Source organism: Gambusia affinis, linkage group LG01 (genome assembly GCF_019740435.1).
Source record: "Gambusia affinis linkage group LG01, SWU_Gaff_1.0, whole genome shotgun sequence".
NCBI lineage: Eukaryota > Metazoa > Chordata > Actinopteri > Cyprinodontiformes > Poeciliidae > Gambusia > Gambusia affinis.
Window position 1 is genome coordinate 44,925,889 of NC_057868.1, and position 14,598 is coordinate 44,940,486.

At 40.3% G+C, this 14,598-nt stretch overlaps 1 protein-coding gene across 1 annotated transcript in view; it reads left to right on the top strand.

The window, feature by feature from the left end:
• Nucleotides 1-11,799, top strand: part of LOC122836777 (beta-catenin-interacting protein 1) — a 32,417-nt gene extending 20,618 nt beyond the window's left edge. The window contains exon 4 of the mRNA XM_044126634.1: nt 9,128-11,799. Coding sequence (XP_043982569.1) covers nt 9,128-9,186 — 59 coding nt within the window. The 3' untranslated portion in view covers nt 9,187-11,799. The remainder of the gene's footprint in view (nt 1-9,127) is intronic.
• Nucleotides 11,800-14,598: the final 2,799 nt, after the last annotated feature.

A 14,598-nucleotide genomic window follows, 5' to 3' on the forward strand; every position in this document is an offset into this window, starting at 1 on the left:
GAGTCGTAGGGCTGTTTTATTTAATCAAACTAGAAAATTCCTGAAGAAATTTAACTGGGGCCTGCCAAAGTGTGCCCGTCGGTTTGGACCCAGCGTTCTGATGCTAAGAATTAGCATCAATGCTAAGCTTAAAAACTTCCAAAGAACCATGTGGAGAATCACAAGAATGTTGACTAACATGGACATGCACGATTCAGCATGATAATCAGCTCACTAGCATGTTGTCTATACTTGACTTACACCATTAAGTATACTAAACATGGCTAAAAAGACAAAAAAATACCCAATAGCTTATTTAAGATAAAATGCTAATGCTAATGAACTGCCTTGCTGCGCAAGGCAGTTCCCTAACCTGAGAGAAGAATATAAAGCATTCTAATATTATTGCATCGCCTTACGGCGATGCATTAACCTGAGGGTCATATTCAGGCTTTTATTTTGAAATTTGCAGTAAGCTTCATATTAAATGCCCACACTAATCCAGTGTCTAAGAGTGCTTTGGATAAACCAATCCGTCAAGCAAAAATGAGCAAATATATGATGTAAAAATTGCCAAGGCTTTTATTTTGAAATTTTCAGTAAGCATCATAAGAAATGGTCAAACTCATCCCATGTAACAGTGAATGTGTTAAATCGTTTCTATAATGCTCAAAACACAAGTAGTTCTAAAGGCCAGCTCAGTCCTCCTCTGTAGTAACTGACAGTTCCACCATGTTGTAGTTCTAACCTTCAGTCTTTGTAGTTCTAAAGAGCAGCTCAACTGTCATGAGAGTGAAACACAGGGAGAGATGGAATCCTAATAGTTTGAAGCAGTTACTTTTTCTGATCAAAGCAGGCCAAACATATCTTTACCTAAATGCTGCCAATAGCATTTGGGGTATCATTTGAATGTTGTCTGTAACTGACTTACTCAATTCAGTATATTTAAAATGACTAATAAGTAAGAAAAATAGCTAATAGTTTATTTAAGGTAAAAGTCTTATCTTAATTGACTGCCTTGCTGCGCAAGGCAGATCCCTAACCTGAGAGAAGAATATAAAGCATTCTAATATTATTGCATCGCCTTACGGCGATGCATTAACCTGAGGGCAATATGAAGGCTTTTTTTTTGAAAAATAAACATAAGCATCATATTAAATGCCCACACTATGGCGTTTTGGTCGTCCTATTTATTATCATTAGGTCAAAGGTTAATGCCATTGCATCATTAGAATGTTTTCTGTAATTGATTTACTCCATTCAGTATATTTAAAATGACTAATAAGTAAGAAAAATAGCTAATAGTTTATTTAAGATAAGACTAATAAAGCATTCTAATATTATTGCATCGCCTTACGGCGATGCAATTTATTATCATTAGGTCAAAGGTTAATGCCATTGCACTGACTTGCTGCGCAAGCCAGTGCCATAACCTGAGAGGAAAAGATAATATAGGCAGAGATTTTTGTAGCGCCTTACGGCGCTGCACTCACCTGACAGAGATATTGGGGCTTTTATTGGGAAATTTCCATTAAGCTTTATTTAAAAATTACACATAATCCTGTGTGTAACAATGGTTTGTTAAAATCTGTTATAAAATGCCCAAAACACAAGTAGTTCTAAAGGCCAGCTCATTCCAGAGTGTCCTCCCATAAATCAGCTGCTCTGGCCTCATGTGTTCCGTTGCTATGGTAATGGATCAGCTGCTAACTGTCAGTGTGTTTGAGACAGAAAGGGGGGAAAAAAATTCTATCTTTGTGAGACACCCAGCCAATTAATATGGAAAAAGCACTCCGAACAAACCTTTGCCGTTCAGGAACCGTAATACATATTTGAAAACCGTTTGAAGCGTATGAGAGGGCTATTTGTCTTCTCCGATAGTACCGCAATTCATATTTTTACCTCATTCACAGTAATTGCAGTGATGAGACAAAAAGTTGTGTATTTTGAAATTTTCAGTAAGCTTCATTTTGAAGGGCTAGACTCATCCCATGTGTAACAGTGACAGGGTTAAATGAGTTATATACAGCCCATAGCAGCAAGTAGTTGTAAAGGCCAGCTCAGTCCTCCTCTGTTTTAACTGAACTACTAGTTCGAACTACAGTGATGCGTATTTGTAGTCCTAAGCAGCTCTCCCTGCTCTGGGTTCCGTTGCCATGGTAAATAATCCTCTCTGCCAGCTGTGAGTGAGACATCCAGGGGGAGACAATTCTCTGTTTGAGCCAGCCAGTTTGACTAAAAAAAGCATTGCAAACAACTGTTTCCCGTTCGGGAACCGTAATACATATTCGAAAACCGTTTGAAGCATATGAGAGGGCTATTTGTCGTCTCACATAGTCCCGCCATTCATATCTCTACCTCACTCACAGTATTAACAGCGATGAGATAAAAAAAGTGTGTGCCAAGGTCTGAAATTTTTCAGAAATACATGGAAGTGAATCAGTGAGATCTGTCTGCTACCCTGGCGCATGACTTTGCTCTGAAGCACCTGGAGAGAAAACTGTAAGCGCTAGATAATTTTTGAAAACATTTGACCGGAGCAGGCACGCGTATCAATGTCATGACCAAGTTTGATACCAATCATGCAATATTTGTGAGCGTGAGGGCGAGTTAAAAAATGATTTGGGGTCAAAATGTCGCTCTGACTCTCACTCTAGCGGAGCTGCCTTCACCTCTGATTTTTCCAAAATCAAAAACTTTGGTTCGCTTAGAAAGAAGTTGTGGACAAACCATAATACATATTGACGCTGTCTTCACTTTAAAAGAGATCACGGACGTATCTACAAAATGAAGTTTGAATGGCGTTTCTACATAAAGTTATGATTTACACAGAAAATCCTCAAAAATAGGGTATTTTCAGGATTTACTGGTTGCCTCGTCCCCTTGACGCAGCGAGACTTGCACCTGGTGAGCTCGTTAGTGATTTTGGGGTTGTTTTTTGCTTTTACGCCATGGTAACTCCAAATCCCACCAAAAGTAATAGCTCCTCCCGGGATCGAGCCGCGCTTTGATACCACTTTGTGGGTGGGCTCAGAGCGTGCGAGCGCGTTAACGGTGGCGGAAGAAAAATAAATAAACTAGAAAATTCCTGAAGAAATTTAACTGGGGCCTGCCAAAGTGTGCCCGTCGGTTTGGACCCAGCGTTCTGATGCTAAAAATTTGCATCAATGCTAAGCTTAGCTCAAAAATTCAAAAGAAGCATGTGGAGAATCACAAGAATGTTGACTAACATGGACATGAACGATTCAGCATGATAATCAGCTCACTAGCATGTTGTCTATACTTGACCTACACCATTAAGTATACTAAACATGGCTAATAAGTCAGAAAATAGCTAATAGCTTATTTAAGCTAAAAGGCTAATGCTAATGAACTGCCTTGCTTATGAAGGCAGTTCCCTAACCTGAGAGAAGAATATGAAGCATTCTAATTATTATTGCATCGCGTGAAGCGATGCATTAACTGAGGGTCATATTGAGGCTTTTATTTTGAAATTTGCAGAAAGCTTCATCATAAATGCCCACACTAATCCAGTGTGTAAGAGTGCTTTGGATAAACCAGTCACATAAAGCCAAAAGAGCAATTACATGATGTAAAAATTGCCAAGGCTTTTATTTTGAAATTTTTGTTAAGCTTCATTTGAAAGGGTAAAAGTAATTCCATGTGTAACAGTCATTGGATTAAATCAGTCATATAACGCTCAAAAAAGCAATTACCTGATGTAAAGATTTTCAAGGGCTTTTATTTTGAAATTTTCAGTAAGCTTCATTTCAAAGGGCCAAACTCATCCCATGTGTAACAGTGACAGGGTTAAATGAGTTATATACAGCCCATAGCAGCAAGTAGTTGTAAAGGCCAGCTCAGTCCTCCTCTGTTTTAACTGAACTACTAGTTAGAACTACAGTGATGCGTATTTGTAGTCCTAAGCAGCTCTCCCTGCTCTGGGTTCCGTTGCCATGGTAAATAATCCTCTCTGCCAGCTGTGAGTGAGACATCCAGGGGGAGACAATTCTCTGTTTGAGCCAGCCAGTTTGACTAAAAAAAGCATTGCAAACAACTGTTTCCCGTTCAGGAACCGTAATACATATTCGAAAACCGTTTGAAGCATATGAGAGGGCTATTTGTCGTCTCACATAGTCCCGCCATTCATATCTCTACCTCACTCACAGTATTAACAGCGATGAGATAAAAAAAGTGTGTGCCAAGGTCTGAAATTTTTCAGAAATACATGGAAGTGAATCAGTGAGATCTGTCTGCTACCCTGGCGCATGACTTTGCTCTGAAGCACCTGGAGAGAAAACCGTAAGCACTAGATAATTTTTGAAAACATTTGACCGGAGCAGGCACGCGTATCAATGTCATGACCAAGTTTGATACCAATCATGCAATATTTGTGAGCGTGAGGCGAAAAAAATGATTTGGGGTCAAAATGTCGCTCTCACTCTAGCGGAGCGGCCTTCACACTCTGATTTTTCCAAGAATCAAAAACTTTGGGTCGCTTAGAAAGAAGTTGTGGACAAACCATAATTCATATTGACGTGCTGTCTTCACTTTAAAAGAGATCACGGACGTATCTACAAAATGAAGTTTGAATGGCGTTTCTACATAAAGTTATGACGACACAGAAAATCCTCAAAAATAGGGTATTTTCAGGATTTACTGGTTGCCTCATCCCCTTGACGACGAGACTTGCACCTGGTGAGCTCGTTAGTGATTTTGGGGTCGTTTTTTGCTTTTTACGTCGCCATGGTAACTCCAAATCCCACCAAAAATAATAGCACACCTCCCGGGATCGAGCCGCACGTTTTGATACCACTTTTGTGGGTGGGCTACTTGAGATCTGAGCCGCATTCCGGGTGACGGAAGAATAATAAATAACTAGAAAATTCCTGAAGAAATTTAACTGGGGCCTGCCAAAGTGTGCCCGTCGGTTTGGACCCAGCGTTCTGATGCTAAGAATTTGCATCAATGCTAAAGAAAGCTGCAATGTAATCAATAGAATCAGTAGAATGTTCAGTAAACTGGACATGCACCATTCAGTATGATAAAGTAAGTGTATTAGCTAAATTGAGCAAAAATGCTAATGTTAGCGTGAATGCTCTCAGTAGCATGTGGGATATTATTAGAATGTTCTCTGTAATTTACTTAATTCCTTCAGAATACTAAACATGGCAGATAAGTAAGAAAAATAGGTAATAGCTTATTTAAGCTAAAAGGCTAATGCTAATGAACTGCCTTGCTGCGCAAGGCAGCTCCCTAACCTGAGAGAACCAGATAATGCAGAATGATATCATTGCACCGCCTACGACGGTGCACTATTCAGAGGGGCATATTGAGGCTTTTATTTTGAAATTCGCAGTAAGCTTCATATTAAATGCCCACACTAATCCAGTGTCTAAGAGTGCTTTGGATAAACCAATCACGTCAAGCAAAAATTACTAAATATTTGATGTAAAAATTGCCAAGGCTTTTATTTTGAAATTTTCAGTAAGCATCATAAGAAATGGTCAAACTCATCCCATGTGTAACAGTGAATGTGTTAAATCGTTTCTATAATGCTCAAAACACAAGTAGTTCTAAAGGCCAGCTCAGTCCTCCTCTGTAGTAACTGACAGTTCCACCATGTTGTAGTTCTAACCTTCAGTCTTTGTAGTTCTAAAGAGCAGCTCAACTGTCATGACAATGAAACACAGGGAGAGATGGAATACTAATAGTTTGAAGCAGTTAGTTTTTCTGATCAAAGCAGGCCAAACATATCTTTACCTAAGTGTTGCCAATAGCATGTGGGGTATCATTAGAATGTTTTCTGTAATTGATTTACTCAATTCAGTATATTTAAAATGACTAATAAGTAAGTAAAATAGCTAATAGTTTATTTAAGGTAAAAGTCTTGTCTTAATGATCTGCCTTGCTGCGCAAGGCAGTTCCCTAACCTGAGAGAAGAATATAAAGCATTCTAATTTTATTGCATCGCTTCACGGCGATGCATTAACCTGAGAGGCAATATGAAGGCTTTTCTTTTGAAATATAAACATAAGCTTCATATTAAATGCTCACACTAATCCAATGCCTAACAGTGTTTGGGTTAAATTCCTTATTTACTGGCCTAAACAGCCAGTAGTTCTAAATGGAAGCTCTGTTTTAACTGAGTGTTAGTTAGAACTACAGATATGGTGTTCTGATAGTCCTATTTATTATCATTAGGTCAAAGGTTAATGCCATTGCACTGGCTTGCTAAGCCAGTGCCATAACTCTGAGAGGAAAAGATTATATAGGCAGAGACCTAGGCACTGACCTGACAGAGATATTGGGGCTTTTATTGGGAAATTTCCATTAAGCTTTATTTAAAATTGACACATTAATCCTGTGTGTAACAATGGTTTGTAAAAATCAGTTATAAAATGCCCAAAACACAAGTAGTTCTAAAGGCCAGCTCATTCCAGAGTGTCCTCCCATAAATCAGCTGCTCTGGCCTCATGTGTTCCGTTGCCATGGTAAATAATCCTCTCTGCCAGCTGTGAGTGAGACATCCAGGGGGAGACAATTCTCTGTTTGAGCCAGCCAGTTTGACTAAAAAAAGCATTGCAAAAAACTGTTTCCCGTTCGGGAACCGTAATACATATTCGAAAACCGTTTGAAGCATATGAGAGGGCTATTTGTCGTCTCACATAGTCCCGCCATTCATATCTCTACCTCACTCACAGTATTAACAGCGATGAGATAAAAAAGTGTGTGCCAAGGTCTGTAATTTTTCAGAAATACATGGAAGTGAATCAGTGAGATCTGTCTGCTACCCTGGCGCATGACTTTGCTCTGAAGCACCTGGAGAGAAAACTGTAAGCGCTAGATAATTTTTGAAAACATTTGACCGGAGCAGGCACGCGTATCAATGTCATGACCAAGTTTCATACCAATCATGCAATATTTGTGAGCGTGAGGGCGAGTTAAAAATGATTTGGGGTCAAAATGTCGCTCTGACTCTCACTCTAAGCGGAGCGGCCTTCACCTCTGATTTTTCCAAAATCAAAAAACTTTGGGTCGCTTAGAAAGAAGTTGTGGACAAACCATAATACATATTGACGTGCTGTCTTCACTTTAAAAGAGATCACGTATCTACAAAATGAAGTTTGAATGGCGTTTCTACATGAAGTTATGACACAGAAAATCCTCAAAAATAGGGTATTTTTAAGATTTAGAGGTTGCTTCGTCCCCTTGACGACGAGTTTTCACCGTTAGTGATTTTGGGGTCGTTTTTGCTTTTACGCGCCATGGTAACTACAAATCCCACCAGAAGTAATAGCACACCTCCCGGGATCGAGCCGCACGTATTGATACAACTTATGTGGGTGGGCTCGCAGCGGTACTAGCCGCATACCGGGTGACGGAAGAATAATAAATAATAATACTTAAAGAGACATTCTATTGGGTGTAGAACAATAGGTGCCTGCCATGCAATGCATGGAGGCAGTGACTGACTTGCCGCCAAGTCAGTCACTGCTCTCCTTATGCATTGCTATGGGCAGGCCCCAATAATACTTTATTAGACATTCATTTGGGTGTAGTACAATAGGTGCCTGCCTTGCAATGCATGGAGGCAGTGACTGACTTGCTTCGCAAGTCAGTCACTGCTCTCCTTATGCATTGCTATGGGCAGGCCCCAATAAAGATATAAAGAGACATTCTATTGGGTGTAGAACAATAGGTGCCTGCCATGCAATGCATGGAGGCAGTGACTGACTTGCTTCGCAAGTCAGTCACTGCTCTCCTTATGCATTGCTATGGGCAGGCCCCAATAAAGATATAAAGAGACATTCTATTGCAATAGGTGCCTGCCATGCAATGCATGGAGGCAGTGACTGACTTGCTGCAAGTCAGTCACTGCTCTCCTTATGCATTGCTATGGGCAGGCCCCAATAAAGATATAAAGAGACATTCTATTGGGTGTAGAACAATAGGTGCCTGCCATGCAATGCATGGAGGCAGTGACTGACTTGCTTCGCAAGTCAGTCACTGCTCTCCTTATGCATTGCTATGGGGCAGGCCCCAATAAATATTTTTGGCCCGCAATGTCCATGTTTGAAGGACTACAGTGTTTTTGTGCAACGTAACTTTAAACGATTCATGGAAAATTTGCCTATTCATAGATGTTTTTGTTAAACGTATCTAAAATGTTTAAAAGAAAATGCAGCTTTGGAAGCCGAAATATTCAGCTGCTATGCTACTTAACACTTAACACAGTCCAGACGCCTCACTCGTTTTCCTCGACATTCATTGGCCGAACCTTCAAGAGCAAAACTAAGCACAACCTTAGATATTAGACTGTTTCTAATTTGAGTGCTAATTGTGTTAGAACTACTAAATTAGGCAGTTACAAGGACTGTCGATCAGGTCTCAAGTATTGGTGATTTTCAGTGTGTACCTGAGAGAGGCTTCGGAAGTATATGCATATATGAATCATTTAGAAAATTTGACACATTTTCATTTTACTGCACCTAGAACAGCGTGTCATGAATGCTCAGGTTAGTTAGCATAGCCACCGATGACGGCAGATGAACAGTTTTTCTGTACCAGTATGTCGTTTCTCCACCATTAGCACCGGGAGTACATGAGTGATTGACAGCGCTAAGACACTCCTCCGGACTGTGATTGGTTGTTTTTGACTGAGAGCTGTGCAGATCTTCACGTGTCAATACAAGACAAGGAAAAAGGTGGAGGAGATTGATTGATCTTTTCACAGATTATGTCTGACTACACCGTCACGGCACTTTTAACCAATTTTTTTTTTTTTTATTGTTTTTTTAAACTTATTTTTCTTTTAAAGAAACGTTACGTACTGCAGCTTTAAGCCAAATAAAATCTAAAATACTGCAGCTTAAACAAGAAGAAGAAGAATATATGATGGAACTGCACCAGTCGTTGCATTTTACAGATGCTCGTTTTAAAGTAGAAGGTCTGTTACATTTCACTCGGCTGTGAAGGTCAAAGTCTCTGATCGACACACTGGGAAACGAGAGGGAATCACTTCCTCTCTCAGTCATTAATCTATTATTACAAAAGGAAACTCTCCAACCTCCTTTAAATGCTTTACTCATTTTCTCTGAACACGTTTGATTTTCTTTCTCTTCTTTTTTTTTTTCCCATATCCCAGGTCCAGAGGACGTGGTGATGGCGTTCTCACGGTCAGAGACAGAAGACCGACGACAGTGACCCAGGCCTCTCTCCACCTCTCCCCAAACAAAACCCACCCGCTGTCCCGCCCTGTGCATGATTCACATCCAACATCCAACTCCACAAACAAACACAACACCGATGAGCTCAGGAGAAGAGAGGCGCCTGCAGGAGGCGGAGGAGGAGCAGACGCGGCGTTTGCCTCCTACATCCTGCCCCTTCCTCACCTACTGACGGCGCCTGGGATGCACCCGAGCGGGTCACTGTGGGCCGCGGCCTTGGCAATAAGGCAATCTGTGAACACACTCACAAATTGGGTAATTGTCGGTTTTGGTTTTATTTTCTGTGGCGGCTTCGAGGGTTGATTTTGTTTTTTTAGGTTCTGTCCGCGTCGAGGTGTCGGGCGGCGTCACGTCTGCTGCGGTCGCCGAGGCGGACCTTTTCGACCGCCGACCCGCAGCGAAGAGAAGCGATAATTAATCGTGTTAGAGGAGACAGTTGATGAGTATTTCTGCTTTTAAAAGCCCCTGCCGTTAGTTTCGGGTTTTAGCTGTTGTGCGTTCTTTTGTTAACGAGGGGCCTCGTTTTGTAAAAAAAATAAAACATTTTTAAAAAATTAAATTTTAGCAGATTTAAAGTCACAACCGTGTCTCAGGATCCGGTAGAAAGTCTCCCCGGTGGAGTCCAGCTTTAGTATCTACCACTTCTTCATCTCATTCGGTCACTCATAAGAAGAAGCTGGTGTGAAATCATTCATTTAGGAGTAACTACTCAGAAACAGCAGCATATGACCGCATCAGTGTTTGAAGACATTTCCTGCTTCCCGTTTGGATGGTTTTAAATTGAATTAACTCTCCACATCGGACTGTGGCCGGATTAATGAGGCTCACATTTTAGTTGCCGGACTCAGATAAACTCATTTAGCGACGCATCGATCCCTGACCCCCGTCTGCCGCTTAAGGTCGTCTTCAGCCGTGCCCTGCAGCGACGGGCGCAGCTGGAGCTCGTTCGTTTTCTAATTGGAAGTCGCACAGGAGCAAAAACGGTGACGCTTTACTGAATCATGGTATGAACCGCAGGATTCCCGACAAGGTATCGACAGGCCGGTTGAGCAGAGTGCGAGTATCAATCGTTCATGTTTAGTTCACGGCTTAACAAGTCCTGGATCAATCGACGCTATTTATGAAGGAGAAACGCCTGGAGGTCTTTGTTTAAATCTGGACATGTTGTGCGTGAGGCCCCATTTATTATTCATCTTTCTGCTGCTTTCTTTATTCCTGTCAGTGTTTATTTTTTAATCATGAGCAATTGATCAGAAATTAGAGACACTACCAGATGTTATCGAATCAAACATGAAACACAGGCGTAAACATCCTTTCTACTTGTTTTTTTTGGGGGGGTTTTTTTCTCCACTCATTGTGACGAGTAAAACTTTAATATTTTTTTTTTATTATTGTACGTTTAGCTGGAAACTAGGAAGAATGAATTCCATGTGCCAATTTAAACAAAAAACAAGCTGTGGGTGTAATTTACTGTTTCCTGAATTGACAATATTGTTTTCACTAAATCAGGAATTAATTTAACCAGCAAGCAGTGACTCTTTTACACTAAATTCACACAAACTCTAACTTTTAACTACCTGTAATCGAACCCATAACGCCAAACATTACAACTGTGTGCTGTTACGTTTTTTGTTTGTTTGTTTGTTTGTTTGTTTTTAACCGTACTGTATCTGTTGCACTATTATCAGCGGGATATTTGTTTTTAAAAACAGAAAATAAGAAAAACGTTTTAATATCTAGGACAAAGATTATTTGTTTGATTCACTGCGGGGTGAAAAATATGTTTGTAAATGTGTTTTTATTTGTCATTTACAAAAATAAAGGAAAGCAAGTTAAATCTTTAATCGATGCAGCTGGACTTTGAAAAAAAAAAAAGAATTTTTGTGTCACAACAGGCATATTTCTTAACAACGTGCTGATTTATTTAATTTTGTTTTAAGATGTTTTAAAGCCAAGCATGTCTGCTTTGTGGTTTCTCATGTTTATTCAGCCTTGTCACAATGACCATTGTTTGTACATTGTCGGTATTTGTGGAAGCCATCAGCTTCTTAGAAATGCTTATTTTTTGTTGTTGTTGTTGTTGTTGTTGGCGGTAAGTTCAGAGTGAATGTTTCCAACAATCATCGCAATGTAAACAGCCAACAGGTCTGTCTGTATTTTATGTTTACTTTATTATAAAACATTCTTTATTTGCCTCTATGCATTTTTTTTTCTAAGGTGTTTTACTGTACATTGTACCCATCAGGGCTGGACTGCAGCCTTGGATCAAGTTGTGAATGTGTGTGTGTGTGTGTGTGTGAGAGAGAGAGAGAGATCCTCATTGAACTTAAAATCTCCCTGTTTTCATTTTCAGCATGCTGTTAAGTTGAAGGCAGGATTGTGTATCTTCTTACTGTGACCGGATGTTGCTTAATTGTTTTTTTTTTTTTCCTTCTACTTTTTATTTTGTTGCCTTATATTTTATTTTTCTTCCCAGTCTACATTGATTAGTTGATTTCTTTTTGGTTTCGTATGGCTGCTGACCATACTGCCCTAATGCTTCCAAATCCAACTGAACCATTAAAGAACTTTAAAAAAAAAAAAAGCAAAACTTTCACTTTCTTTATTTTCACTCTTAAGAAAACAAGCTTTTAGGGTGGAAAAAGTATTAAAAATAACCAGAGACTTTTCACCACAAACATTTCTTTTAACGAGGAGTTCAGGTATAAGCAAAAACTACTTTGTCCCAAAGGGAAATAAAATTTAGTTGTAACTCACAGCATCCAAGTATCTTCAAAGAGTCGTGGTTTTATGGGCAGATTGTTGGTAGCAGTCAATCTTGCAACAAATCTGAAGAAGCCTCTGACTAAAGACACCATTTCTGTACGACAGTTTCATTACATGCTAACAGCTTGACAATATTAAACAAAAGCTAATCTGTCTCATTTGCTTTTGCTGCTTTTCTTTAAATCTCTGTAATAGTTGCGCTTTGGAGATGCCAATCGGCTCCCCCGAGTTGAAGAAAAAAAAAAGAAGATTTGTTGCAGCAGTTACAAAAAAAAAAACTAAGAGCAAAAATCCTTGCAGCTTCACGGCGTCCAAAACCAGAAGGAGTAATTGTACAAACATGCAGATTCCGCTACTAAAAAGTGATGAATGTTTTCAAAAAAAAGTTGGAACCAAGAAAGTGGAAGGACACGTTAGATTGGTCCAAACTGATGGGTAAATTAATGGAGCAACATATGCAAGAGTCCTGGAAGAAACCCTGATGGAGGTAGTAAAAGCTGAGCCTGGGGCGGTGATTCATCTTTCAGCAGGACAGTGACCCCAAGCACACAGCCAGAGCTGCAAGTTTACATCAAAGCATATTCGTGCATCAGAATGGCCTAGTCAAAGTTCTGGTCAGAACCCAATTTAGAACCTGTGGCTACTTGACAGTAAAGTCGAGGCTCATTTTATGCTTACAGAAAATAACAAAACGCCGGATCTGTGGATGAGCAGAAGTAAATATTTTTTTTATGAAATATGAAATTTAAAGAGACAGCAAAAGAAACGCTGAGCTCTTATTCGTGTGAAACCAAAATTTCTTACATTTAGTTCATAGCTTACGTGATAAATCATTACATTTTGTTGGAAACATGTTGATAGATAACCCCATGGTAGAAGAATGACAGCACCGTAAACCAACAGCAGCAGTAGCATACATTTTCAGAGAAATTTGTTTTTAAGCATATATATATATATATATATATATGTGTGTGTGTGTATATATATATATATAGAAAGAGAGAGATTTTTTTTTTAAAGCTGCCATTTGCAGTCAGAGGCTCGTTGCCTCCCGTCCAACCTGGCACATCTTCACACGTTTTTTACTCAGCCGCTAATTGAGTCAGATCTCTAGATAGGATGCTACTTAGCCACTCTACTTGGGGGGAGGAAAGAGGGAATCCGTGCTTCTTTCTGCTAATTATGAACATCTGTTCACTGTTCCTGTACCTTCTTTCACAAATGGAGAAAAAGAAATAATTGTTCAATTATGAGCCAACAAGCTTGGGGAAAATACAAACAAGCAGACAGCCAGTATTTCAGCATCCCTGCCACAACTTACACAAGAACACACACACACACACACACACGCACACACGCACACACGCACACACACACACACACACACACACACACACTCTGTGGGACCTGTTTCTCGTTTTGTCAACGTTTTGGTGTTTGATTTTTTGATTAATGTTTGGAATAATTAATTTCTCAAAGTTTGGTAACAGATGTTCACAAGATCCAATCATAGCAGATTAGCATGCTTTAATCAGAACGGTTTCTGTATTGTTTCAGTCGCACGGGAATACGACTCAGGTCTATTATTACAACTCTACAAAAATGGAAAGACAAGAGGACATCCCTTTCTCACTCGTGAGTGGGAAAATCCTTTTTGAGAAAATGTCTCTCCTAGACTTGCTAATTCAAAAATACATCTTTGAATTGAATTGGATACACAGGTATCCTCCCACTGTCCAAAAACGTGACGAATTGAGCTGGTCTCTCGATGTGTGAGTGTGTGCGTGGTGGTTTGTCCTGTAGGTGTCTCTTGCTGCCACCTGTCCAGAGTGTACACCCTGCCTCTAGACCTAATGGCTGCAGGAGATAGACACCTGATAGACACACCTGTGACCCGACAATAACAAACGGGTTATACGGACAATGGAGGGAGGAATTATTAGTGAAGGAAAGACGGTCTGAAATGTTATTAGATATTTTTGTCTGCATGACAGAGCAGATTTCTGCCCCACTGTGTCGATGACATTCATTAGTGTTACCACACGGCCTCAGACAAACAGAAGCCCAGCAGCGCCCTGCTTACACTGGACCTAATTGGCTCCCGCTGGCTGAGAGACACACAGAGTGCACCTTGTGAGAGAGAGAGAGAGAGAGAGAGAGAGAGAGAGAGAGAGCATGCAGCACATTTCCTCTACTTCCAGCAACATAAGCTCTCTCTCTCTCTCTTTCTCTTTCTCTCATCCACGTGAGCCCTGACGTTGTGTTTATCTGATGTCAGACGGATCACATCCAGAGCTATGCGCCCTGCAGCCGCCAGCGTGGAGCTGCTATACCAGCTCTGCCATGTCACGTTACGCAGCTGTGTGAGGCCGGTGTTCTGACTATCAGTGCTACCTCGCCAGATTTTCCTGCAGTAGCACGGATAGATAGCTAAGTCTATCTGTCAGTGCTACTCGTCCAACCGAAAATTTATAGCGGGTTGTGTTAATGTTAAATATATTGGAGAACATTATTTGAGTGACGGGACTGAAGTGGAAGCTTAGGAGTTAATGCTTAGCTTAGCTTAGCACTGGAACAATTTGAATACATGACGAAACCACAAGAAGATCACTTCCTTCATCCG